At 66.8% G+C, this 27,802-nt stretch overlaps 1 protein-coding gene across 2 annotated transcripts in view; it reads right to left on the reverse strand.

Annotated features, from left to right (window-relative positions):
* Positions 1 to 27,802, reverse strand: part of ARHGAP27 (Rho GTPase activating protein 27) — a 59,277-nt gene that overhangs the window by 25,357 nt on the left and 6,118 nt on the right. For both annotated transcript variants that reach the window (XM_075911765.2, XM_075911764.2), the window contains one exon: positions 16,407 to 17,180. In XM_075911765.2, the coding sequence (XP_075767880.2) occupies positions 16,407 to 17,147 (741 nt within the window). In that variant the 5' untranslated portion in view covers positions 17,148 to 17,180. The remainder of the gene's footprint in view (positions 1 to 16,406; positions 17,181 to 27,802) is intronic.

Here is a 27,802-nt window from a genome sequence, read left to right on the forward strand (position 1 = left end):
GAGTAAGCTCTGCCCCCTGGCCCCACTTCCCAGCTGCAGCACTAGGTGGGTGGGCCTGGATACGGGGGGGGGGGGGCATCGGGGGGGCCCAACCCCTCTCCCCCCAAGTGCAGCAAGTGTCAGCGCTGTGAAGCACCAGTGCAAACAGGCTCCCAGCACTGCTAGCGGCTCCCCTGGGGAGCGCTGGGAGAGCCCCCCCGCTGTGCCCCCTGCCGTGTCCAGGCGTGTCCAGGCGCTGCACTTGCGAGTGCAGAAGCCTCAGCCTGAGCTTAGCCGACTGTGTCACTCTAATGTGGCTGTTTGGTTAAAAGAGAAACGGAGGCTGGAGCCTGTGAGGCGCTGGGCGTGGCCAGGGTGTGAGTTCACACCCGCCCCCGTGCAGCAGCAAGCAGAACGTGGCTGTAGGGCTCCCGTTTGCAGGACCCCTCCAGCCCTGCACGGAGAACGTGAAGCGCGGGGATCGCCCCTCGGCTCTCGGGCCGTGCCGAGTCAGGGCTGGGGCGGGTGTGCTCCCTGCGTTACACCGCTGGGCCTCGCCACGCCAGGAATCCCCTGGCTCTCGCCCTGGCTGACAGCCACGGTCTGGTTAGCGGGCTAGTAGCTGGTGTGATCTTGCAGCTGTGCTGTAGGTTTGGCTCCCCGCAGCCTGGGGGGGCGCGAGCAGCAGCAGCGCGTCAGCTCCGCGGGGCCAGGCCACTCCGGCCTTTCACACACCAAGTGCAGGTTCATTTTGTCGGCAGCCTGGGCAGCCTGGGCTAGCGGAGAAGGCAGCTGGGGCTAAGCAGCAGAGAGCAGGGAAGTGGGGCGAAGCCAGAGGCTGCCGGAGAGCCCCCGCCCAGCGCCCCGAGGAGAGCGGCCAACGGACGGGAGGACGAGGCTCCCGCCTTCGGCGCGCGAAAGCCGACCTGTCCTCGTGGACGAGCCCGCTCCCGACGCCGCAGAGCCGAGGAGCGTCAGGGCCGCCGTTCCTGCCCGGCGACGCGTGGGGGCCGCTCGTGGTGCCGAGCGCCATCGGCGCGCATGGGAACGGTAAAGCGGAGGACGGGCAACGAGGGAGCCCAAGCAGCCTCCCGTGGGCCCGCGGGCAGCTGGCAGTCAGGCGGGCCCGGCTCGCTCAGGGCCCAGGGATTCGGCCAGTTTGTTCTTGCCGGTAGCCGCCTCGTTCCCCTGCAGCTCCAGCCTCGATTGCTGCAGACCCTGCCCGGCACAGGGAGTGGCGCCCGTCCTCCTCAGCTCTCGGCCCAGCAGTGCCCGCCGGGGCTCCGGCTACCACGCCAGGGTGGCCGCGCTCCCCCGGGCCGACGGGCCCCCGAGCAGAGCGAGCAAGGCAACGCCTGCCAACGGCGCCAGGAACCGCCGGGGCCTCCGCCCCAAGTGCCCCCCTACAGCCACCAAGGGGCTGGTTTCCCAGAGGGCTGAGCCCCCCAGCGAGCACCGGGTCAGCCCACACCACCCCTCAGGACCATGGCTCGGCTTTTCATTCCGCCCCCGCTTCACCCCCCGGCCCAGCTGAACCTTCCCCTGCTCCCGCACGCCCTGAGAAAACAGTCAGCAGGCAAGGGGAAAGAACCGCCCCCCAAGCCTCTCGGCCGGGGGAGGGGCAGCTGCCAGCCTTGGGGTATTTATCCCCAGCCTGCCCGCGCTCTCGCCACTGGCTCCCAGGCCGGCCCAGGTCCCCCTTCCCTGCAGCCCATCACAGGCCAGCTCTGGGTCTACCTCCCCCCCAATGCGCCCCCTCCCCAGCACTGTTCCCTCTAATCTTTTCCACCCATGTGCGGAATACATTTTATGTGCACTGAGGCATGTGTGGATGTGCACCACCAATACGAACAGAACACCTGGCTGTGGGTGCTCTGCGAATCAGCTGGGCGGCATTTGAATCTCTCCTGCGTGGCCGCCCACACGCCTGGCTCACAGGGAGCCCTGCCCTCAATTCCTGAGGCTGCCACGCCCCCACCTTCTCCCAGGTGATGGGGTGTCTCCAGTCCCGTTGTCGGGAGGCAGCAGCAGAAAGGAGGCTGTGGGGTGGGTGCCTGTAATTAGCGAGTCATTCAGCCCTTGCCTCACAACGACTCTGGTGCCAGCTGCAGGCGCTGGGCCCCCCCCAGGTCTGGGCTGTTTTGAAATCCCCAGCCTCCAAACCAAGCCAGCGTCCCCTGGAGCTCAGGCCAGTGACAAGTCCCCCAGGGGCGCACACAGTAAATAGGAGCGTCCCTAGCCCACTGATGAGCAATGAACGCCAAAGGGTCCATCTGCCGGGGCAGCCCCGACCCCCTTAACTCTGACCCGCAGCAACAGCCTGAGTGCCTGACACCCGCGCTCCTTCTCAGCCACCACCGGGATCCCTTCTCAGGGACCGCAACGCCCGTCTCTGCCCTGACGCCACGGAGCCGGCCCCAAAGCCCGTTTCCAGCCCGGGGGCTGCCGGCTGGGCTCCCTGCGACGGCGGAGCCGGCCCCAAAGCCCGTTTCCAGCCCGGGGCCTGCATCCTCCCCAGGGGCTTTGCTGCGGCTGCAGCCAGGCGTGGGGGGGGGGGGGGGGGCTCAGGCCAAGCTCACGCACACACAAACCTGCAGCACCGGGGCCCGGGGCGCGCCAGCCACTCTCGCCCCTGGACCGACACCCTGACGTGTCCCCTGGCGGGCGGAAGCCGCACGCCTGCATCTCGGCCGGTGGGAAACGCCCCAGGGCCAGGCGAGAGGGGAGGCTGTCCCGACCCTCGCTCTCTGCCGTGGGGCCAGACTCCCTGGGGACGAGCTGGGCCACGTGCCGTTCCCAGGCGCCAGCTTTGACTTTGCGAGGTCACCAGGGCGGGGGAGGGGGGATTGAAAATTTGGGTGCCCGGGGGCCTGGGCCACAGTGCAGCAGGCACGGCTGTGAGGCGCCCGCCTCGCCCCTTCCGGGCACGGCTGCCTCTGCCCCAGCTGTGCAAGCGGACGTGCTCCCAGCGCCTCCGTGCGCCCGGGCAGGGAAGGAGGGGACAGTCCCAGGAGAGACTTGGCCTGGGACCAGCCTCTCCCCCAGCTTCCCAGCCCCCTCGCCTCTAGCCCTGCTGCAGGATGCCTGAGCCGGGGGTTGAGGCCCGCCCTGGTGCAGGGCTGGGACTGGTGCTGTACCTGGCTGACAGCAGAGGGGCTGGGCCCGCCGGCCACGCAGCTGCTCTTCCTCCTTCCAGGCTGCAGAGAAACTGCCTGGGGAACGCTCTGCCCACACCCAGTGGGCAAACAAGCCAGAGCCTCCTGGGCCACCCAGAGCCAGCTCAGAGCCAGCGCCCTGACCCTGGGCCCCACACCTGCCACCCCCCCGGGCAGCAGCGAGCAGAGGCTGGTTGCTACGTACTCACAGGCTGCGGCTCCCAGGGGCTCCCAGCTCGGCTCCCCACCGGCCTGGCACAGAGGCACCTGCCTCCAGCGGCTCCTCCACCTGCCCCCACCTCTTCCCTTTGCTCTCAGCCTGGAGCAGGTAAGAACACACCCTCATTTGCATAGGGCGGGGCTAGTGCTCCTTGGGTTTAACCCTTCGGTGGGCCATGCACTGCCCAATCACAACGGGCTGGCTTACGGGGATCCCCGGCCCAGCTTGCAAACCACTGGGCAAAGGCCAAGCCCCCGCGGGACCCCTCCCCAGTGATGCCCATCGTGATGCCAGGGGCCGGGGCTGCTCTGGCACCTGTGGCCTCCTGCTTGCAGGGGCAGGGAACTCGGGCCTGTCTCGTGCCCCTCGGCACAGTGGGGCAGGACTAGCTGAATTCCAGCCCCCTGGCCCCTGTCCGCCCGCCCCCCAGCTGAGGCCAGGACCAACGCCCGGGCGCAGGACCAGCCGCGGGGACCCTGGGCGCTAGGCCGGAGCCCAGGCTCTTGTTCCCCTGCCCAACTGCAGCTCCGGCCCTGTGGGCAGGGGCTGTTCAGCGGGCCCAGCGCGAGTGAATGTGGGGCCACGGCATGAGCAAGCAGAGCCCCTCCCCCGCTCAGGGGCCACCCAGCTCTCAGGGGCCCAGCGCGAGTGAATGTGGGGCCAGGGCATGAGCAAGCAGAGCCCCTCCCCCGCTCAGGGGCCACCCAGCTGTCAGGGGCCCAGCGCGAGTGAATGTGGGGCCAGGGCATGAGCAAGCAGAGCCCCTCCCCCGCTCAGGGGCCACCCAGCTCTCAGGGGCCCAGCGCGAGTGAATGTGGGGCCACGGCATGAGCAAGCAGAGCCCCTCCCCCCCCCTCAGGCTGAGGCTCTGCAGATCTTGGCCTGGGACTGAGCCCTGCTCCCAGCGCGACCCCTAAGCACAGCGGGGCTGGGACGGGGCTAGGCTGCCTGGGCGGAAGGGTGACGGGGGGCAGGGCTGCTGGCCGAGCGTGGGCTGAAAACACCATTCTCGGGGGGGGGGGGCTGTGGGTAGGAAACACCCTGCGGGGTGAACAGGACCGGCCCTGCTGCAGAGCGTGGGGGGGCCGACATGGGAGGGGCTCCCCTCACTCCCCATGGGGCAGGCTGCTCAGTCTCAGCTCTGGCCCCTCTGCTCAGCGACGGGAGGTCCCAGGCCTCGGCCCTACAGAGACCCCCTGGGCTGCCGGCTGCCCCCCTGCCCCGCTGCCTGGGGCTCGTGCGGCCGGGGCGGGGCGGGGCGCTCCCAGCCAGGCAGGGGCAGTGGCAAGAACCGAAGCCCCAGAGCCCGCCCTCGGCTCCGCAGCTGGGGACATTAGCCAGCCTCGGGCAGCGCCCAGCAGCGGCGGGTCCCGAAGCCCCTTTACCCGCCTGCAGCGAGCGGCCACGGGCCGCCCCCGGGGCTCTCTCGAGGGGGGGCCGCGCCACGCAGGGCGTCTTCTCCCCCGGCCTCGCCCCCACAAGCACCCAGTGGGCGCCCATTGACGAGAGGCCAAACCCTTGGGCCCAAGGACCCGCCATGGCTGCCCCTGCCTGTCCTGTAAGCAAATGGGGCCACGTCCCCCCATGGAGCAGGGCGCCCGTGGGGGGAGGGGCAGGAACACACTTGCCACTGCTGAGGTGTTGCGAGCGTCTGTGAGCAGTGCCAGACCACGTGGCCACTGACCCCCCAGCTTGCTGCAATCTGACTGAAGCCAGGCGAGAAACTCCCCCCCCCCCGGAGCTTTTACCTCCTGGGGAGGCCCCAGGCAGAGCCCCTCCTGTGGCAACGAGACACCCGCCCTGTTCGCCACAGGCCGAGGGGAGTGGGGGGGGCAGGCCCCCGCTGTGGAGCCTGGTACTGCTCTACACCCGGCCTCACATGAGCAGTAGGGCGACGCAGAGGGAAGGGGGGGCTCTTTCCCTGGCTGCCTGGCCTTGCGGGTGGGGACTGTCCCGGCTCCAGGGGCGAGTGCCCGGCTGAGGGGGGTCCCTGCCCGGCTCTAGGGCGAGCGCCCGGCTGAGGGGGGTCCCTGCCCGGCTCTAGGGGCCAGCGCCCGGCTGAGGGGGGTCCCTGCCCGGCTCTAGGGCGAGCGCCCGGCTGAGGGGGGTCCCTGCCCGGCTCTAGGGGCCAGCGCCCGGCTGAGAGGGGTCCCTGCCCGGCTCTAGGGGCCAGCGCCCGGCCGAGGGGGGTCTCTGTCCGGCTCTAGGGGCCAGCGCCCGGCTGAGGGGGGTCTCTGTCCGGCTCTAGGGGCCAGCGCCCGGCTGAGGGGGTCTCTGTCCGGCTCTAGGGGCCAGCGCCCGGCTGAGGGGGGTCCCTGCCCGGCTCTAGGGGCCAGCGCCCGGCCGAGGGGGGTCCCTGCCCGGCTCTAGGGGCCAGCGCCCGGCCGAGGGGGGTCCCTGCCCGGCTCTAGGGGCCAGCGCCCGGCCGAGGGGGGTCCCTGCCCGGCTCTAGGGGCCAGCGCCCGGCTGAGGGGGGTCCCTGGCCGGCTCTAGGGGCCAGCGCCCGGCTGAGGGGGGTCCCTGCCCGGCTCTAGGGGCGAGCGCCCGGCTGAGGGGGGTCCCTGCCTGGCTCTAGGGGCCAGCGCCCGGCTGAGGGGGGTCCCTGCCTGGCTCTAGGGGCCAGCGCCCGGCTGAGGGGGGTCCCTGCCTGGCTCTAGGGGCCAGCGCCCGGCCGAGGGGGTCCCTGGCCGGCTCTAGGGGCCAGCGCCCGGCTGAGGGGGGTCCCTGCCTGGCTCTAGGGGCCAGCGCCCGGCTGAGGGGGGTCCCTGCCCGGCTCTAGGGGCCAGCGCCCGGCTGAGGGGGGTCCCTGCCTGGCTCTAGGGGCCAGCGCCCGGCTGAGGGGGGTCCCTGCCCGGCTCTAGGGGCCAGCGCCCGGCTGAGGGGGGTCCCTGCCTGGCTCTAGGGGCCAGCGCCCGGCTGAGGGGGGTCCCTGCCCGGCTCTAGGGGCCAGCGCCCGGCTGAGGGGGGTCCCTGCCCGGCTCTAGGGGCCAGCGCCCGGCTGAGGGGGGTCCCTGCCCGGCTCTAGGGGCCAGCGCCCGGCTGAGGGGGGTCCCTGCCTGGCTCTAGGGGCCAGCGCCCGGCTGAGGGGGGTCCCTGCCTGGCTCTAGGGGCCAGCGCCCGGCTGAGGGGGGTCCCTGCCCGGCTCTAGGGGCCAGCGCCCGGCTGAGGGGGGTCCCTGCCTGGCTCTAGGGGCCAGCGCCCGGCTGAGGGGGGTCCCTGCCTGGCTCTAGGGGCCAGCGCCCGGCTGAGGGGGGTCCCTGCCTGGCTCTAGGGGCCAGCGCCCGGCCGAGGGGGGTCCCTGGCCGGCTCTAGGGGCCAGCGCCCGGCTGAGGGGGGTCCCTGCCTGGCTCTAGGGGCCAGCGCCCGGCCGAGGGGGGTCCCTGGCCGGCTCTAGGGGCCAGCGCCCGGCTGAGGGGGGTCCCTGCCTGGCTCTAGGGGCCAGCGCCCGGCCGAGGGGGGTCCCTGGCCGGCTCTAGGGGCCAGCGCCCGGCTGAGGGGGGTCCCTGCCTGGCTCTAGGGGCCAGCGCCCGGCTGAGGGGGGTCCCTGCCTGGCTCTAGGGGCCAGCGCCCGGCCGAGGGGGGTCCCTGCCCGGCTCTAGGGGCCAGCGCCCGGCTGAGGGGGGTCCCTGCCTGGCTCTAGGGGCCAGCGCCCGGCTGAGGGGGGTCCCCGCCCGGCTCTAGGGGCCAGCGCCCGGCCGAGGGGGGTCCCTGCCCGGCTCTAGGGGCCAGCGCCCGGCTGAGGGGGGTCCCTGCCCGGCTCTAGTGGCCAGCGCCCGGCCGAGGGGGGTCCCTGCCCGGCTCTAGGGGCCAGCGCCCGGCCGAGGGGGGTCCCTGCCTGGCTCTAGGGGCCAGCGCCCGGCTGAGGGGGGTCCCTGCCCGGCTCTAGGGGCCAGCGCCCGGCTGAGGGGGGTCCCTGCCTGGCTCTAGGGGCCAGCGCCCGGCTGAGGGGGGTCCCTGCCTGGCTCTAGGGGCCAGCGCCCGGCTGAGGGGGGTCCCTGCCTGGCTCTAGGGGCCAGCGCCCGGCCGAGGGGGTCCCTGGCCGGCTCTAGGGGCCAGCGCCCGGCTGAGGGGGGTCCCTGCCTGGCTCTAGGGGCCAGCGCCCGGCCGAGGGGGGTCCCTGGCCGGCTCTAGGGGCCAGCGCCCGGCTGAGGGGGGTCCCTGCCTGGCTCTAGGGGCCAGCGCCCGGCCGAGGGGGGTCCCTGGCCGGCTCTAGGGGCCAGCGCCCGGCTGAGGGGGGTCCCTGCCTGGCTCTAGGGGCCAGCGCCCGGCTGAGGGGGGTCCCTGCCTGGCTCTAGGGGCCAGCGCCCGGCCGAGGGGGGTCCCTGCCCGGCTCTAGGGGCCAGCGCCCGGCTGAGGGGGGTCCCTGCCTGGCTCTAGGGGCCAGCGCCCGGCTGAGGGGGGTCCCCGCCCGGCTCTAGGGGCCAGCGCCCGGCCGAGGGGGGTCCCTGCCCGGCTCTAGGGGCCAGCGCCCGGCTGAGGGGGGTCCCTGCCCGGCTCTAGTGGCCAGCGCCCGGCCGAGGGGGGTCCCTGCCCGGCTCTAGGGGCCAGCGCCCGGCCGAGGGGGGTCCCTGCCTGGCTCTAGGGGCCAGCGCCCGGCTGAGGGGGGTCCCTGCCTGGCTCTAGGGGCCAGCGCCCGGCTGAGGGGGGTCCCTGCCTGGCTCTAGGGGCCAGCGCCCGGCTGAGGGGGGTCCCTGCCCGGCTCTAGGGGCCAGCGCCCGGCTGAGGGGGGTCCCTGCCCGGCTCTAGGGGCCAGCGCCCGGCTGAGGGGGGTCCCTGCCCGGCTCTAGTGGCCAGCGCCCGGCCGAGGGGGGTCCCTGCCCGGCTCTAGGGGCCAGCGCCCGGCTGAGGGGGGTCCCTGCCCGGCTCTAGTGGCCAGCGCCCGGCTGAGGGGGGTCCCTGCCCGGCTCTAGTGGCCAGCGCCCGGCCGAGGGGGGTCCCTGCCCGGCTCTAGGGGCCAGCGCCCGGCTGAGGGGGGTCCCTGCCCGGCTCTAGTGGCCAGCGCCCGGCCGAGGGGGGTCCCTGCCCGGCTCTAGTGGCCAGCGCCCGGCCGAGGGGGGTCCCTGCCCGGCTCTAGGGGCCAGCGCCCGGCTGAGGGGGGTCCCTGGCCGGCTCTAGGGGCCAGCGCCCGGCTGAGGGGGGTCCCTGCCCGGCTCTAGGGGCGAGCGCCCGGCTGAGGGGGGTCCCTGCCTGGCTCTAGGGGCCAGCGCCCGGCTGAGGGGGGTCCCTGCCTGGCTCTAGGGGCCAGCGCCCGGCCGAGGGGGGTCCCTGGCCGGCTCTAGTGGCCAGCGCCCGGCCGAGGGGGGTCCCTGGCCGGCTCTAGGGGCCAGCGCCCGGCCGAGGGGGGTCCCTGCCCGGCTCTAGGGGCCAGCGCCCGGCCGAGGGGGGTCCCTGGCCGGCTCTAGGGGCCAGCGCCCGGCTGAGGGGGGTCCCTGCCCGGCTCTAGGGGCGAGCGCCCGGCTGAGGGGGGTCCCTGCCCAGCTCTAGGGGCCAGCGCCCGGCTGAGGGGGGTCCCTGCCCGGCTCTAGGGGCGAGCGCCCGGCTGAGGGGGGTCCCTGGCCGGCTCTAGGGGCGAGCGCCCGGCTGAGGGGGGTCCCTGCCTGGCTCTAGGGGCCAGCGCCCGGCTGAGGGGGGTCCCTGCCCGGCTCTAGGGGCCAGCGCCCGGCTGAGGGGGGTCCCTGGCCGGCTCTAGGGGCCAGCGCCCGGCTGAGGGGGGTCCCTGCCCGGCTCTAGGGGCGAGCGCCCGGCTGAGGGGGGTCCCTGCCCAGCTCTAGGGGCCAGCGCCCGGCTCTAGGGGGGTCCCTGCCTGCCATGGCAGGGGGCCGGAGCGCCCGGTGCGGTGGGCAGTGCTTGTTGCCGCGCGGTGGGCGTTGGCAGGAAGCTGGCTCCGGGTGACGGCAGGGCTGTGGCAGCCCAGCACCGTGGCGGGGCGAGGCTCAGGCAGGCGTCTCTGGCATGCGGCACTCAGCGCCCTGGTGCTATTAATAGCGGCGCACCCGCAGCCTTTGCCCTGGCGTGCGGTGGGGTGATTGCAGCGGCTGCCTGGCCAGGCTGGGTGCAGTCTAGGGGCAGGGCACCAGCCTGGGAGTCATGAGAGCTGGTCCTGGCCCCAGATCTGCTGCTGAACTTCTGGGTGACCTGGGGCAAGTCTCCCCCTCCTCCTCCCCCAGCCTCTCTCCCGGCTGCTCTCATCTGCCGTCAGCGTCAGGGCGCCTGCGGGCAGGACAGTCTCTGCGCAGCGTTCGCGCCGCACCCAGGGCCACAGAACACGGAGCCGCCCCTCTCACGCCCCAACCCCCTGCCACAGCCCCCCCGCCCAGCCATCCCCAAACTCCCTCCCAGAGCCTGCACCCCTCACCCCTCTCAGCCGCACGGACGCTTGCCCCTTAGAAAAACACCGCCTGGGCCGCTGGCTGCTGCAGTCCCTGCTGCAGGGCAAATCGTTGGTTACTCGCTGGGGAAGCCCCTTTCCTCTTCCAGGAGAGCGGGCAGCTGGCAGCGGGCACGGCTGGGCAGGCGAGCGAGGGGAGGGCACCGTGCGGCGCTGCCAGGGGAGGGGTGAGGCCGACAGGGAAATGGCACCACATGGGCTTTGGGCCAGATGCGAATCCGCCACATCCCCCAGCCCCCCCAGAACGGAGCCTGACCCCAGGGCCCCGCCCATGGCAAGGCAAAACCCTCCAGCGGGAGCATCCCTGCAGGAACCAGGAGCCCTTGGCGCCGTGGGAACGGACGCGTCTCTGTCAGGGCCGAGTAGGAGAGGGACGGAGCCCGACTAGCAACCCTGAGCATGACCCGCGCCAGGCGAGCGTAAAACTGGCACGGGCGGGCAGTGGGCACCAATTGGCACGGGTGGGCAGTGCGCACTAATTGGCACGGGCGGGCAATATGCACCAATTGGCACGGGCGGGCAGTGTGCACCAATTGGCCCGGGTGGGCAGTATGCACCAATTGGCCCGGGTGGGCAGTGCGCACTAATTGGCACGGGCGGGCAGTGCGCACTAATTGGCACGGGTGGGCAGTGCGCACTAATTGGCACAGGCGGGCAATATGCACCAATTGGCACGGGTGGGCAGTGTGCACTAATTGGCATGGGTGGGCAGTGCGCACCAATTGGCACGGGTGGGCAGTGCGCACTAATAGGCACAGATGTGCAATGTGCACCAATTGGCATAGGCGGGCAGTGCGCACCAATTGGCACGGGTGGGCAGTGCGCACTAATTGGCACAGATGTGCAATGTGCACCAATTGGCACGGGTGGGCAGTGCGCACTAATTGGCACAGATGTGCAATGTGCACCAATTGGCACGGGCGGGCAGTGCGCACCAATTGGCACGGGTGGGCAGTGCGCACTAATTGGCACAGATGTGCAATGTGCACCAATTGGCACGGGTGGGCAGTGTGCACTAATTGGCACAGGCGGGCAATATGCACCAATTGGCACGGGTGGGCAGTGCGCACTAATTGGCACAGATGTACAATGTGCACCAATTGGCACAGGTGGGCAGTGCGCACCAATTGGCACGGGTGGGCAGTGCGCACCAATTGGCACAGGTGGGCAGTGCGCACCAATTGGCACAGGCGGGCAATATGCACCAATTGGCACGGGTGGGCAGTGCGCACTTATTGGCACAGATGTGCAATGTGCACCAATTGGCACGGGCAGGCAGTGCGCACCAATTGGCACGGGTGGGCAGTGCGCACTAATTGGCACAGATGTGCAATGTGCACCAATTGGCACGGGTGGGCAGTGCGCACTAATTGGCACGGGTGGGCAGTGCGCACCAATTGGCACAGATGTGCAATGTGCACCAATTGGCACGGGTGGGCAGTGCGCACTAATTGGCACAGATGTGCAATGTGCACCAATTGACACGGGCGGGCAGTGCGCACCAATTGGCACGGGCGGGCAGTGGGCACCAATTGGCACGGGCGGGCAATGTGGGTGACTGGCATGCTCTGGCAGCCTCGGCCCTTGGGTACTGGTGACACCTAGTGGGGAAGGCTGAGACGTGCGCAGGCAGAAGGTTCCCCTCTCTCTGGCCGTCCGGTTCGTGCGGTGCCAGCCCTCGGGGTGCGTCCTGCCCAGTTTGGCAGCTGGCCGTGCTCACCGGGGGCCTGGTGGAAAGGCCCCAGAGGTGAAATCCGCCCGGCTGACGAAGGGCAGCGCTTGCGGTGCTACGCACCTTCCACTGGAGCCCAGGCCCTGGGGTCGCAGACGTCCGGGTGGCCCGGAGGAGGTGCTGGGAATCGGGAGGAACGGGCAGCAAAGTCTCATCGTGCCCCGTTAGCTCAGCCCTGGTGCAGGGAGAGCCAGGCCGTTTCAATCGCCTGCTACTGCACCCAGCATCCGTACCCCGGCACCCGCTTCTTCACAACCGGCACAACAAAGAGAACAACAGGACCCCCCTGGGCACCACCTGCAGCCCCCGACCCAGCCCCTCCGGCGCATCGTTAACGATCTACAGCCTCGCCTGGGTAACGATCCCGCCCTCTCACAGGCCCTGGGGCACAGGCCAACCCTCGCCTACAGCCTCCAACGAGTTCTGTCCAGCAACCACGTATCACCCCCCAGACACTCACCCAGGAACCCGCCCCTGCAATCAGCCCCGGTGCCCACTCTGCCCACACAGCGACACCAGCGACACCAGCGCGGGACCTAGCCACACCAGAGGCTCACACACCTGCACGTCCGCCAGCGTGATCTCTGCCAGCACGTGCCAGCAGTGCCCCTCGGCCACGGACACTGGCCAAACCGGACAGTCTCTGTGACAAGGGATTCCCGGACACAAATCGGATACTCGAAATGGTGACACAAGAAGCCTGCTGGGGACGTTTCACTTGCCCGGTGCTCACTGCTGGCTCTCAGAGTTTTGACATTAATTCAAGCCAGTTTCCAAAGGGAAGCTGCAGAAGCTTATTTCCTTCCCAGGTTTGAGACCTGCAACAGAGACTTAAACAAAGCCCTGAACTGGCCGACCCGCCACATTCCACGTCCTAACGACGTCAAAAGCCGAGCACGGAGGACCCAGTCCAGCGGCCTCCTGCGGTGCAGCCCTGCGGTTTGTGGGGTGGGGGGTCTTAGTGCCGAGGCTGCAGCAAGCTGAGTGCAGGAGCCCCCAGCCTGGGGCTGGGCCGGAGGGGAGGCGGCCTGGCCGGAAGGGTGGTGGTGCCCATAATAAGCTGGTGGCGTTTAGTCTGCCTTCTCCATTGCCTACAGCAGAAAAGCCCCGAGAGGGCCCTAGTGGTCAGAGCAGTCGGCAAAAGCTTGGGAGACCTGGGTTGAGATCCCTGCTCCCCACACACTTCCTTTGTGAGCCTGGGTGCGCTCTGCCTCAGTTTCCCATCTGTACCATGGGCGGGATCTGGACAAAGCCCTGGCCGGGTTGATTTAGTTGGGGTTGGTCCTGCCTTGGGCAGGGGCCGGACTTGATGCCTCCTGAGGTCTCTTCCGGTTCTATGGGCCTCCGCTGGGAAGACAAACCCTCAGGCTGGCCAGAGACAGACCAAGCCCTTTCGCAAGTTTCCAAGGTTTCAGAATCTGTTTTCGTTCAGCCTTGGGCCCAGAACAAAGTCGTTCAAACGCCCCCAGCCGGACGCGCGTCAGACCAGCTGCTTGCAGGTCCAAAAGGTTGAGGTTGCGTAGCAGGTGTGTCTTGTGCTCTGCACCCAGAGACCTGCCCCTGCAGCTGCCACGCTCAGTGCAACTCCACTGAGCACGTCAGCGCCGAGGAAACCGCTTTCTGGAAACGTTTTGTTCAAGCCCCAATAAAAACCCTCTAAGAAATACGCGAATGACGGTGGGGGGGGCACGGAGACTCCGGGGGCCCTCAGACGGACCACACAGAAATATGCTTTTAGTATTGATACGTCTGCTCGCTTCTTTGCACCGCAGCCACCCCGGCCCGAGCACTGCAAGGACGGGTCCCTCACGGGAGAGGGGGAGGATTTCTTCCCCTCATCCCAGCATTCTCCTGAACTACGAAAACCCTAGAAATGGCCCGGAGTGAACCACGTCATCTCTATCCCAGAGCTAGAGGCTACGTCTGGACTACGGGGTTTTCCCGCCGCGTCCAGGGACTGCGTCTGCTCTTCCGCTTTTTTCTGCGCTCTTTCGGAAGCCTTGTCTTCCGCCTCCCGCGAGAAAGAAGGGCTCTTCCGAAAGGGGTTTTTCCCGAGTAGACCAGCCAAAGTTTGGAAAAGCCTCTTCCGAAAAAACTGTTGGAAAGAGGTAGGGACATTTTTCCATAAAGCCCCGGGGTGTAGGCATAGCCTAAGGCACTGCACAACTGCTTTGTTTGGCAGGCAACGGCGCCGTTAGCAGGAGCACGGCGTCTAATTCCTTTAGAACAGAAAGAAAATTAAATAAGTATCAGACCCACTCAGCTCTGACATCTTGTGGCACTAGTTAGCCTGAAACTGGCAATGGCTATTCTTACTTTGGTGTGTCCAGACTACACCTCTCTGACAACAGAGCGATGCAAACCAGGCACGTCGAATTGCTAATGAAGCCGGGATTTAAATATCCCACACCTCATTAGCATAAACATGGCCACCCGCTTTTTTTCTAAACGGAGTTAAAAAAAACCCAGCAGTCTAGACCCGGATCTGTCAAAAATAAAGCCTTTTTCGACAGATCCTGTAAACCTCGTTTTTTGAGGAATACAGGATCTGTCGAAAAAGGCTTTACTTTCGACAGCTCTGCGTCTAGACTGCCTTTTCTTTCGAAAAAGCTCCATTTTGAAAAAAAAGGTGGCCATGTTTATGCTAATGAGGCGCAGGATATTTAAATTCCGGGTTCATTAGCAATTTCAACATGCCTGATTTGCATCCCTCTGTCGACAGGGGGATGCAGTCTAGCCCTTGTTACTGACTCTGGGGGGAGAGAGCAAGAGACCCCCCATCAGGACGCCTGGGCTCTCTCAGCTCTGGGAGGGGAGTGGAGTCTAGTGGTTAGAGCAGGGGGCATTTGGGCTCGATATAAGAACATCAGAGCAGCCAAGCTGGGTCAGGCCAACAGTCCATCCAGCCCAGTGTCCTCTCAGCCCACAGCGGCCGATGCCGGGCGCTTCAGAAGGAACGAACAGACGAGGCATCATCACGATCCATCCCTGTCGCCCATTCCCAGCCCTGGGAAGAGAGACCAGGGACCCAGCCTGGCCAGTCGCCACTGAAGGACCGAACCTCCTTGAACGGACTTTGTTCTTATTGGACCCTGCTCTGGCCTGGGTCTGGCCACCATCTCCTGGCCAAGCGTTCCGCAAGCTCACTGGGAAGAAATAAATGTCTTGTTTATTTTACATTTGCTGCCTCTAAATGCCATTGGGTCGGCTCCTTGGGCCATACGAGGGAAGGAGTGAACAAGGCTCCCTATTCTATGGTTCTGCACTATTCCTGGTTTTCTAGACCTCGAACAGCCCCCGCCCTTTAGTCATTTCTTCTGCAAGATGGAAGGTCCCAGTCTCGTTACTCTCGCCTCAGTACTGAGGCTGCTCCTCACCCCCCTTCATTTCTGTTGCCCTGTCGGTGCCTTTCCCAAATGCAATGCAGGTTTTTCACGTGGTGAGCAGACCTGCAGGCAGTGTTCACGATGTGGGCGTACAATGACTTTCTGTAGAGGCGCTATGGTGTTTTGTCTAATTATCTATTCCTTTGCCTAATGATTCCCAATATTCTGTTCGCTTTTTAGCCACTGCACATTGACCAGAAGTTTTCAGGGAACTATCCACAAGGATTCCGAGATCTCCCTCTGGAGTGGTCACAGTGATTCTAGACTCCATCGTTTTTGTATGTCTAGTTGGGATTTTATTTTTCCACGTCCATCACTTTGCATTTATCAGCACTGAATTCCACCTGCCCTTGTGTTGCCCAGTCACCCGGCTTTGGGAGATCTTTGCAGTCATCTTTGGATTAGTCCCTGTTCACCCCTTTTTCAAGAACGTTTATGAGAAGTTTAACAGGAGTGATCCAGATGCAGATCCCTGCAGCGCAACACTCACTCCTACAGGCCCCTCCCCCCATCCTTTAAGTAGCGTACCCGGCCATGTTTTCACGATGCTCTATGGATCCTTCAGTTACTGCCACTGGCAAACATCACCCCACCAAGCTTCCATTGACGGGAGCAGGAACGCAGACTCTACCAACGCATCAACCGCCGCAGCCAACCTCTTCCCATCCAGAAATACCTCGATCAACCTCCAACATCGCGTCTAAGATCCCACAAGCCCCCGGCAGCGAGCGAAGGAAGTCCCGGCCAATGTCAAGGAACTGTGGCGAGCTGAACGGCAGCACAAACATCCCAAACATCCCACGCAAATATCTCATGTTGGATCCCACCACTGAGCAGAAAGGCCTCCATCTCCCCCGGAGACCGTGGTGGGTCCTGGACTGGGCAGGGCAGGTGCAGTTACCTACTGCGTGAGTGGAATTTGTTGCCATCTCCACGTTGCGATTGTGGCAGTCTGCAGACTCTGCCCCACGTTGTTGCGGCATGCCCAACATGAAAACGCATTGGCTCACTGGAGGATCTCCACAATTAACCAGCGACGCTGCTCGCTGGCTGGAGAGCTACTGCCCCAGCCCCCGTGGTGAGTAGCGACACAGCCACCGAGGCTTATCGGGGAGTCGACCACTCGACTCGCCGCTTTCGTCCCTAGGGTGAGTGGCCTGGGCGGGGCGGGGCGGGGCTGGCAGCCCCAGACTGTGCGCACGGCGCTGCGCTTCTCGGGACGCTGCAGGGAGATACTGCCGGTGCGGCAGGACCAGTAGTGCTTGTGTCCCGTCAGCCTGGCCAGCAGGGACCAGCAGCAGGACTGGGTTTAACTAGCCCAGCCCGGCCCGGCGGCCGGAGAGCCCCAGTCCTCGGCGGGGTTTCCTCCCGGGCCTGCAGCAGCACAAAGGGGGTGTGACCCCAACAGCGCTTTGGTCCGGGTGCCGAAGCAGGAAAGGAGCAGGGGACGCCGCACGGAGAGACTGGCCCAGACCCCGCCCACCCTGCTGATCCAATCACCCCAACCCGGGCCCCTGCTGTGCCCCGCCCGGGGGCCGCTACTCACTGGAGCTGGCCGGCTGGACTCCGCCGTCTCCCATCTCTCCAGCCCCTTGATGGATTCGTAAATGTTCTCGGACTGGCTCTTGGTGAGAGCCTGCGGGGCCGGCAAAGCGCCTGCCGTGGTGCCCGCCCTGCGAGAGCCCCTGGGCCCGGCTCTCCCTGGGGGGCTGACCCGGGCCAGGTCGTCCAGGGACTGCGCCGGGCGCATGTGCGGGGCTGGGGAGCAGTGGAATGAACTCAGCACCGGCGGGGGGTCCCCTCCGTGGCGGGTGACGCCGGCGTCTGTGCACGTGGGCCCCACAGTCCCAGCGCCCGAGCCCAGGGCCCCAGCACCCCAGGGTGTCTCGGGTGCACGGGGGTCCGTGTTGTGCCGCTCAGCTGGCGGGGCAGCGCGCAGGAATTTGTACTCGTATCCCACAGGCTGGTCCTGGCCAGCCCCTGCCGGCTGCAGGACGAGTCTCTCCGCAGCGTCCCTGGAGCCCAGCTGTCCGGGGGCCTCGGGAGGCAGCTCCAAGCCGGGGGGAGGGCGGGTGACGGGGGGCAGCTCCTTCACGTACTTTGCTGGGATGTAGAAGGGCCGGGCGTCCTTGCTCTTTCTCACGTGCCACCAGTGACTGTTAGTCCGTCTCAGCAGGACGTAGCGCTCGTTGGGCTTGATGGAGACGAGCGTCCCGTCCTTCGCTACGTACTCGAACTCGTACTCCACGAGGACGCACTCCTCCTCCGGCACGCCCGCCGGCTCCATGCCTGCTCCTGGGGTGGCGCCCGTGTGCGCTGCCTGAAAGACACGGAGCAGAGGGACACGTTCACAGCACGCCTGCTGCTCCGGCTCCTGGGGGCGTCTCTTTCCAGCCACCAGCTTTACTCCCGAGGACTTGAGCCCGGCTGAGCCCAGCCGCCCCCTTTTCACAGGGCAGGGAGTTAACCAGCTGAGCCGAGCTTTGAGGCCTGGTTTGGGGTGCGTGGCTCTGTCAGGCCAATGGGCCGTGTGCAGAAAGCGGGGGGGGGGGGGGACGACAACTGCAATCACAATCCCACGGCTACTTAGGCAACTGCAAACTCCAGTGGTTGTGCTGCTAACAGCCGGGAGCCTGCACCTGGGGGGGAAATGAAGCAACAGGAGCACACGCGGCTCCCATATGAACGCGTTCTGGCACCCGGGCCAGTCTTACTCGGATGGTGCCATTGCGCTCACCCGACCTCCTGCACATCGCAGGCCACCCGGCCTCATCGCCCCCATTTACTCTCGTTTAAACCTGCACGTGAGCATGTTCCCGCGAATCTTTTCCATCATGTGCGGAATAATGGTATGTGCACCGAGGCATGTGTGACTGTGCACCACCAGTAGCAAAGCCTGGTTCTGGGTGCTGTGCCAAACAGCTGGGCAGCACTGGACTCTCTCTTGCGTGCCCGGCTCACAGGGGGCACCGCAAGTGACATGGGGCCCATGCTGCAGCAAAGGCTGAAGCTCCCACACTGTCACTACCAAGCCAACCCAGGGGAAAATTCCTTCTGACCCCAAATAGGAGGGTGGGGTAGATCCTGGGCAAGATGCACCCGGCAGATCCCTGGGAAAGGATTCCCTGTGGGAGCCCCCCCCGTCTCCGGCCGCTATGGACAGCTGCTGATGGGCCGCATGCCATTGCAGGCAGCCCCACCAGCCCCTCCACCCCACATGTGCCAAGCTTGCAGCCAGGTGGGTTTTCTGCCCCGATTGCTCCCTTGGGAGGCTGCTCCAGAACTTCACCCCCTGCCCCGCTCAGAACCTCCGTCCCTGTCATAGAAGCAGTCACAGGCGGGGCCCGGAGCCCCGAGGGCCGGGATGGAGGCGTCACGCAGCCTCGCACAGCCTGCAACCTGCAAATGCGAACACCAGCTGGCCCTGAGCGGCTTTCACCCACACTCTTGAGCTGGGAAAGTCCAAGCGGTGAACGAGCTGGACCTCGGTGTCAGCTCCGGAGACTGCTCAGAGCGGCGTGGGGCCAGTGCAGGCCCCCCGTAAACAACCGTGCTACAAGCCTGGGGAGTTGCACCAGGGACCTAGACCTCGGAGGGTGCCCTGGATTCCCCCAGCTGGAGCCCCGTCGAAGCAAGGATCAGGGATGGGACTCTCCGCGGGAGACGGGGGGAAGCATTCCAAGCGCCTTTTATACGCCGTCACGGCGCGTCGGGGACACCGAGCCCTGCACCCCCTCCGCAGCCAGAGGGGCCTCTCAGCCGGCAGGTAGAAGAGAAGGTTTCTTGGGACACAGCGCGCTGGTAACACAGGAGCCAAGAGCAGGCGGCCTTATTCCTCTCGGGGAGAAGGGGTCCAGGCCCTTCACCCCCCTTTCCTGCCACAAGCCCCTTCTCTCCTCCTACCCCACCCCCGACCTGTGTCAGCCCAGCCTGCCCTGTGGCTCCCTTCCCGGGCAGGAGCTGTGATCTGTGTCTGGCCTCAGGCGTGGGGGCCCAGCACACGGCTGCAGTGCGTCGCCCCTCCAGCGAGCGTTGCCGAGCCCCGGGAAACAGGAATCACACCCGGCACCATACAGCAAGGAGCGAATGTCCCAGGCCGCAAGAGGCCAGCACCCCGCGGCACACCCCTCCCCCCGTCCAGGCCGAGCGGAGCGGGGTCCCCCCGCCTGTGTCCTGGGGAAGGTCCGGGCCCTGCTACGGGACAGCGCGTCGGCCGTCACATTGGCGCCCCCTTAACATGGACCCTCCCTGGCGTCGCCCTGCAGGAGCCGGCTCCACCTCAGCAGCTTGGCCTTGGCCCCTTCGTCTGGTGCAGCCAGGTCGGGGGGGGGGTCGGTTACACCGTGAAACGCCAGACAGACAGGTCCGGCTGCAGCTTTTGCAGGGCCCACGCCATGGCCAGGCGTCCCTCTCTACGGCCGCGTTGCTCTGCTCTGGGGGCAGCAGCTTCCTGTTCGGGTGCACGGGGGGGGTCGCTCCCCCTTGTCATCCACCTGCATCAGCCCCGCCCCAGCCCGGTGTCCGAGGCGTCGGGAAACACCATAAAGGGCTTGTCGAAGTCTGGATTCACCGGCACCGGGGCCTTGGCCAGGGCTCCCTTCAGGGCAGAGAGCCCCCGGCACTGCTCCGTCCAGACCACCCTGGCGGGCCTCCCCTTCCTGCACAGCTCCGTGATCGGGGCAGCGATGGAGCTGAAGTTGGGCACAAAGCTCCGGTAGTACCCGGCCATCCCAATGGGAGCCTGGACCTGCTTCCTGGGCTGGGGAACCGGCCAGTCCCGGATGGCTCCACTGTGGCCGGCTCTGGCTTCAAGCAGCCACTCCCCCCCTTGGCCATCCCGACCTTGCACTTCCCAGCCCTTCCAGCCAGCCCAGCCCCCTGCAGCCACCCAGCACTCGGCTGACCTGGGCCACGTGGTCCTCCCAGGACTGGCTGAAGACACAAATATCGTGGATGTGAGCCAGGGCAAAGCTCCCCATCCCCCGCAGCAGCTGGTCCACCAGGTGGGGGGAGGTGGCCGGCGCCCCCTTGAGGCCGAAGGGCAGAACCAGGAACTCGTAGAGCCCCAGCGGGGTGATGAAAGCCGATTCCAGCCTGGTCATGAGGTAGCGAGCTCCCCCCAGCTTGTTAGGCCTCTCTCTCCAGGCCTTGGGCCGACTTCCCCGTGCCCCTGAACGGGGAGCAGCGCACCGGGGGGTGAGAGCCCGTCCTCACCCGGTGGACAGCCAGGCTGGTGAGACCCAGCTTGTCGGAGAACAGCTGCTGGCGGGAGCGCAGCACCTCCCGGATCTCGGCCTGCTGGGCCGGGGTGAGCTGGTCCAAGAGGGGAATTGACTCCAGCGAAGAGTCTGCTCCGCTCCCAGGGAACAGGCTGAGCAGGGGATCCCACACGGCCAGCACCGAGTCCTCCCTGTCCCAGAACGGCTTCATCAAGTTAACGTGATTCACCTGGCCACAGGGCCAGGATCTTGTCCCCAGGGGAAGCAGCCAGACCCCCCCTGAGAGTGTGTCAGGCTCAGAGAGGGGGAGGAGCGCTGGAACCCACCGGAGAGATGAGACAGCATCTCCCGGGAGGCCTGCAAGCCGTAGCCCATCTAGGGCAGGGGCCAGCCCAGCGGAGCTATGGCGGCTGGAGATCCAGCTGCAGATCAAGGAATTGGAAGTAGAGGACCGAGAGAAGGAGCGCCAAGATCGAGAGAGGGACCGCCAGGACCGAGAGAGGCAGCGGCAGCATGAGCTGGCCATGGCAGAGCGGAGAACCGGCGGGGCACCGGCTGCACCAAGTGCGGATGGGCCCCAGGGTCCCAGGACTGCCAGACGCTTGGAGAGGCTCGTGGTGGCCCAATTGAAGGACGTGGGCGACATAGACGGGTTCCTCAGCTCCTTTGAGAGGGCCTGTGGACTGCAACGGGTTTCCCCAGCTGACTGGCTGCAGGAGCTCATCCCCGCACTGAACCAGGAGGCGGCCGGAGTGCTCAGTCAGCTGGAGGACCTACAGCCAGGGGATTACAACCGAGTCAAGGAGGCCCTGCTGCACAAGTTCGGGCTGACCCCCGAGATGTACAGGAAGAAGTTCCGGGGGGTACAGAAAGGGCCACGGGAGACCTATGTGGACCTGGCCTCCCGCCTGGCGCAATACTGCCGCAAGTGGGTGTCTGGAGTCGGAGCCCAGACCGCAGAGGAGCTGCTCAAGCTGGTCATGATGGAGCAGTTCTATGAAGCGTGCCCACCCAAACTGAGGCTGTGGCTCAAGGACCGGAGACCAGAGAACCCCCAGGAGGCCGGGAGGCTGGCGGACGAGTTCATGGAGAGCCGGTCCGGGTGTGAACGGGAGTCCCAGAGAGAAAGGGAATCGCGCAGAGACCGGATCTCGGCTGAGAGACGGAGGGAGTCAACTACGGGGCGAGACCAAGGAACAGGTCGTCTACGCCCCAGAGAACCAGCCAGGGCCTGGACAGAGACAGCCCAAAGCCTAACTTGCCATCGCTGTGGGCAAAAAGGCCACAAGAGGGCTCAGTGCACCAGGTCCCAGGACCGGGGACTTTCCAGGGTTAACTGGCTGGGGTGGGAGGAAGGGCAGGCTGCCCCAGAGGCAGGGGCTGGCAGGCAAACCTCAGCTCAGAGAGAGGGGAAGGATGCTCAGTGCACCTCCCCTGGGAGGTCTGATTCTCAGGAGGCGGATTTCTCCGTGTACCGGGTGGGGGCAGGACGGCCCCTGCGGAGCGAGTGCCTCATACCCCTGGAGGTGGATGGTAGGAAGGTGACGGGCTTCTGGGACACGGGGGCGGAGGTGACTCTGGCCCGATCCGATATAGTGGCCCCAGAGCGGATACTACCCCACACCCAGCTGACCCTGAAGGGCATAGACGGGTCCCCGTTTAAGGTGCCTGTAGCCAGGGTGCATCTGAAATGGGGGGCGAAGGAAGGCCTCAAGGAAGTGGGGGTGCACCCGCACTTGCCCACCGAGGTGCTGATGGGGAATGACCTAGAGGAGTGGCCCCATGAATCCCAGCGGGCTCTAGTCACTACCCGGAGCCAGAGCCAGCGGGGGGCTGACAACGTGGGTCCAGGGAAGGACTCCCGGCAGCGTCCTCAGGGTCCCATCCCAGTGGACACGGGGTCCAGCCAGGCTGGGACTCCGGACCTAGGCAAAGGTGGGGAACAGGTCCCGATCCTTGCCTCAGCAGCTGAATTCCAAGCTGAGGTGCAGGCAGACCCCTCCTTGCAGAGGCTGAGGGACCAGGCTGGCCTCCGTGCAGCTCAGCCCCGGGGGAGAGGTGGCCAGGAGAGATTCCTGCGGGAGCGCGGACTCCTGTTCCGGGAATGGCTTCCCCCCAGGAAGGTGAGGGCATGTAGGGGCCAGCGGCAGCTGGTCGTCCCCCGAAAGTATCGCCTCAAGCTGCTGTATTTGGCCCACGACGTCCCCGTTGGAGGCCACCGGGGGATCTGGAGCACCCAGCTGAGGCTGCTCCAACACTTCTATTGGCCGGGAATCTTTACAGCCGTGCAGCGGTACTGCCGGTCCTGTGACTCCTGCCAGAGGGGCGGGAAGGCCCAAGACAGTAGGAAAGCAGCTTGGGGGTCTCTACCCCAGATAGACCCTCTGGGTTTGCTGAGAGAGTTATGGGAGGGGAAGTCCTCCCTGGATGGAGCATCGGGGGTGGAAGCCGCCCTGGCTGTCCAGAGAAGGCTCGCTGGGCTCATGGCCCCGGCCCGAGAGACCCTGGCCAGAGATCAAGGCCAGCGGAAGGGTGGGTGTGACCCCCGAGGACAGGCCTTTGCCAGTCGCCCTGGAGCGGAGCGGCGAGTGGACAGAGGGAAGCCAGCTCATGTGGGGCCTCGCCACGGCCGGCCTGAGTCAAGGGGAGCACCCATGTCCCCAGGGCGGGTTCCCACGCAGAGGACCCGAACTTCCCTAGGTCACGAGCGGAGTGACCCTGCTCAGTTCGCTCTCGGAGGGGGGAGAACTGTGACGTAGTGGGGGTACCTGGCTGGTTTCTATGCTGCTGGCTCTGGGGTAACCCCCACTGGCTGCCGTGGGTACCACGACCCAGCAGAACAGGATGAGTCACTATGCAAACCAGTGGCCAGACACCCCCCATGGAGAGGAACAAAGGAAGGTGGATGCTGCCCTGGCTGGGGGGCAGGGCTGGAAGAGAGTTAGTGAGTTCCTGGCTGGAAGGCAGGGAAGAAGGAGCTGGGGAGGGGGCTGGGACTCCCCTATCTCAAGGGGGGCACTGAGGCCTCTTAGCCCCAGTTCCTGTAAACAGATTACATCTGTGCTGCGCTGTGCTGGAGGAACAATAAACAACCTCCATTCTACTGGCTGGTGAAGTCTGTTCATGCCATTTCGGGGTGCAGGATACGGGGGACCCCCAACGCGCCGTCACACCCTGTCACTGCACCGCCCCGGGAGGCCCACCCAGCCCTGTCACTGCACCGCCCCGGGAGGCCCACCCAGCCCTGTCACTGCACCGCCCCGGGAGGCCCACCCAGCCCTGTCACTGCACCGTCCCGGGAGGCCCACCCAGCGCTGTCACTGCACCGTCCCGGGAGGCCCACCCAGCCCTGTCACTGCACCGCCCCGGGAGGCCCACCCAGCCCTGTCACTGCACTGCCCTGGATGCACCCAGCCCTGTCACTGCACCGTCCCGGGAGGCCCACCCAGCCCTGTCACTGCACCGCCCCGGGAGGCCCACCCAGCCCTGTCACTGCACCGCCCCGGGAGGCCCACCCAGCCCTGTCACTGCACCGTCCCGGGAGGCCCACCCAGCCCTGTCACTGCACCGCCCCGGGAGGCCCCCCCAGCCCTGTCACTGCACCGCCCCGGGAGGCCCCCCCAGCCCTGTCACTGCACCGTCCCGGGAGGCCCACCCAGCCCTGTCACTGCACCGCCCTGGGAGGCCCACCCAGCCCTGTCACTGCACCATCCCGGGAGGCCCACCCAGCCCTGTCACTGCACCGCCCTGGGAGGCCCACCCAGCCCTGTCACTGCACCGTCCCGGGAGGCCCACCCAGCCCTGTCACTGCACCGCCCCGGGAGGCCCACCCAGCCCTGTCACTGCACCGCCCCGGGAGGCCCACCCAGCCCTGTCACTGCACCGTCCCGGGAGGCCCCCCCAGCCCTGTCACTGCACCGCCCCGGGAGGCCCCCCCAGCCCTGTCACTGCACCGCCCCGGGAGGCCCCCCCAGCCCTGTCACTGCACCGTCCCGGGAGGCCCACCCAGCCCTGTCACTGCACCGCCCTGGGAGGCCCACCCAGCCCTGTCACTGCACCGTCCCGGGAGGCCCACCCAGCCCTGTCACTGCACCACCCCGGGAGGCCCACCCAGCCCTGTCACTGCACCGTTCCGGGAGGCCCACCCAGCCCTGTCACTGCACCGCCCCGGGAGGCCCACCCAGCCCTGTCACTGCACCGCCCTGGGAGGCCCCCCCAGCCCTGTCACTGCACCGTCCCGGGAGGCCCACCCAGCCCTGTCACTGCACCGCCCCGAGAGGCCCACCCAGCCCTGTCACTGCACCGCCCCGGGAGGCCCCCCCAGCCCTGTCACTGCACCGTCCCGGGAGGCCCACCCAGCCCTGTCACTGCACCGCCCCGGGAGGCCCCCCCAGCCCTGTCACTGCACCGCCCCGGGAGGCCCACCCAGCCCTGTCACTGCACCGTCCCGGGAGGCCCACCCAGCCCTGTCACTGCACCGTCCCGGGAGGCCCACCCAGCCCTGTCACTGCACCGTCCCGGGAGGCCCACCCAGCCCTGTCACTGCATCGCCCTGGATGCACCCAGCCCTGTCACTGCACCGCCCCGGGAGGCCGATGAGCGTTCTTTAGCACACGGTCCGGCGCCGCACAGCAGGGGCGTTATCAGGCTTTGTTTGAACAAAGGCCAAGTGATGAATTTTTACGCTCATCTCCTTTTGGAAACATCCCAGACAAAGTCAGCCTGAGACTGGCAGCAGCCTGGCCGGTTCCTGGCATTTGGCAAAATTCCAAGCGGCCCAAGCCGCTCGTAGGATGAGACGTAGCGGGCAGCCTGGCCGGAGGGCGCTGTCACCGCACCGCCCGGGGTGCCGGAGCAGGGAGCAGGGCCGGCGGGGACTGATCTGTGTTTCTGCCCCTTCTGAACTGGGCAGAGCTGCTGGCCCCCGACAGCCTCAGTTGCTTGGCAGGACCCAGTGGCTACGTCTAGACTACGTCCCTTTTTCGTAAATTAGACGTATCGCAATTGCAAATGAAGTGGGGATTTAAATCTCCCCCGCTTCATTAGCATAATGCCACTTTTTTTTGGCTCGGAGCTTTGCCAGAGAAAAGCTCCAGTCTAGACGCTGATCTTGTGGAAAATAAAGCCTTTCCCGAAAGATCCCTTATCCCTCTGGAAATACGGGCTGCAGTCTAGCCATAGCCAGTGTGTGCAGCCAGGTCCAGGGTGCCCTGGAGATGTAAGAGGACTGTCAGCCCCTTACTAAACCTCAGGGGGAGTTTTGGATCGGCCAGCTCCCAGGACCAAACGGGGAAGGGTCCATGAGAATCCAGGGCCCTGAGACAGACAGAGCCCAGGGACAATGGGAAGCCGCAAACACTCCAGCTCGGCCTGATTGACAGATTGGACAGGCCAGTGAGGAAATTAAGAAGCCAGGCCCCGTCCTCTGTGTGAGCTGGGAATTTCTGGGTCTCTCTGAGAGAAAGCAGAGAGCTAAGAAGAGCAGCAAGAAGAGCAACGTGTGGAGAGACAGACCTGCAGCCCAGGGAGCCCAGACGCTGCGCTGAGGGGCAGTTCTGCAGTGACAGAGCCAGGCACACACAGCCAGGGAGCCCAGACGCTGCGCTGAGGGGCAGTTCTGCAGTGACGGGGCCAGGCACACACAGCCAGGGAGCCCAGACGCTGCGCTGAGGGGCAGTTCTGCAGCGACGGGGCCAGGCACACACAGCCAGGGAGCCCAGACGCTGCGCTGAGGGGCAGTTCTGCAGCGACGGGGCCAGGCACACACAGCCAGGGAGCCCAGACGCTGCGCTGAGGGGCAGTTCTGCAGCGACGGGGCCAGGCACACACAGCCAGGGAGCCCAGACGCCGCGCTGAGGGGCAGTTCTGCAGTGACGGGGCCAGGCACACACAGCCAGGGAGCCCAGACGCCGCGCTGAGGGGCAGTTCTGCAGTGACGGGGCCAGGCACACACAGCCAGGGAGCCCAGACGCTGCGCTGAGGGGCAGTTCTGCAGTGACAGAGCCAGGCACACACAGCCAGGGAGCCCAGACGCTGCGCTGAGGGGCAGTTCTGCAGTGACAGGGCCAGGCACACACAGCCAGGGAGCCCAGACGCTGCGCTGAGGGGCAGTTCTGCAGTGACTGAGCCAGGCACACAAGTCCAGGGAGCCCAGACGCTGCGCTGAGGGGCAGTTCTGCAGCGACAGAGCCAGGCACACACAGCCAGGGAGCCCAGACGCTGCGCTGAGGGGCAGTTCTGCAGTGACGGGGCCAGGCGCACACAGCCAGGGAGCCCAGACGCTGCGCTGAGGGGCAGTTCTGCAGCGACGGGGCCAGGCACACACAGCCAGGGAGCCCAGACGCTGCGCTGAGGGGCAGTTCTGCAGTGACGGAGCCAGGCACACACAGCCAGGGAGCCCAGACGCTGCGCTGAGGGGCAGTTCTGCAGTGACAGAGCCAGGCACACACAGCCAGGGAGCCCAGACGCTGCGCTGAGGGGCAGACTGGCCGTGCTCAGAGAGCCAAAGGGGACAGAGAAGCAACACAAGGAGCTGGAGGCTGGCAAAGCAGCACAGCCTGCAGCTGGGTGTGGTGAGCAGCTGAGACCAGCAAAGGGGGGAGAGGCTCTGGGCAGGGAGGCACCACCAGCCAAGAGGCCCTGCAGGTCAGGCTGGGAGAGGGGTCCTGCCACCTAGAGCCTGAGGCCGTGTGGTCACTGCCAGAGCAAGCGTGTCCAGCCTGCAGCCCCGACAGCGCAGCCCCTGGGGCCATAAGGAGCAGACTGACCTGTCCTGCCCCTCTGCACGGCTGGGTGTGACGTCCCCGTGCTGCAGCGCGGGGCTGTGTGTTCTCATGGAACCTGGCTCCTTTCTCCTTAGTCTTTTCTCTTCAATCAGCTGCTGCTTAATAAATTGTATTTGCTTTGAACTGTACGCAATGATCACTGGGCCAGGAAAGCAGGCGGAGTGCAGAGAGCTCCCGGAGTGGGGACACCCTAGCCCCTGCCCCAAGTGACTACGAGGTTGGGGATTAAGCCCCAGGAAACCTGGGCCCAGCCTTGTTGGGGTTTCGAGGGCTCTGCTACTCAGGAGGGTGGAGGGGGAGCCCTCAGGGGCAGGGAGGCCGTGGGGTAAAGGAAGTGGGAGCAGGACTCAGATCCTTTCGCTGGGGTCGCATAGAAGCCAGGAAAGTCCCCCACAATGGCGGGGCCATCCCCCGCTTGGGGAGAGGTGGAGAGAGCTGCGGGGCACTGTTGCTATTAGGGAGGAAGTGGGGGAGGGTTTGGAGGTGGAAGGGGCCGGGGCGAGTGAGTTCATGGGTCTAAGGAGCCGCAGGGCGGCAGCAGAATGCAGACAGGGGTTTCAGGAAGGCCAGCGCTAGCAGCCTCCGCGCCGGCAGGCGAGGTCCCTTGGGAAGCAAGTCTCAGGCAAGCCAGTTCAGGACAAGTGGCAGTTTCTCAAAGGGACGGTTATTAAAGGCCCAAGACCAAACCCTCCCAGGGCGTAGGAAAGGCAGGGGGCCGGCCCAGGCCGTGCTGGCTTCCCCAGGAGAGCTTCAGTTCTCCAAAACCAACCCCCCACCAATAAAACCAGCCCTGCAAAGAGGGGCAACTAGGCCAACACAAAACACCTGGAGGGGGGAGGAGATGGGGCAGAGGGGCTGGTGGGGGGGGGGGGAATGGGGCCTGAGGGGCCAGTGAGGGAGGGGGCAGCGCCTGTGGGGCCGGTGGGGGGCTGAAGGGG

Source organism: Pelodiscus sinensis, chromosome 29 (genome assembly GCF_052426305.1).
Source record: "Pelodiscus sinensis isolate ZL-2025 chromosome 29, ASM5242630v1, whole genome shotgun sequence".
In the NCBI taxonomy this organism is placed as follows: domain Eukaryota; kingdom Metazoa; phylum Chordata; order Testudines; family Trionychidae; genus Pelodiscus; species Pelodiscus sinensis.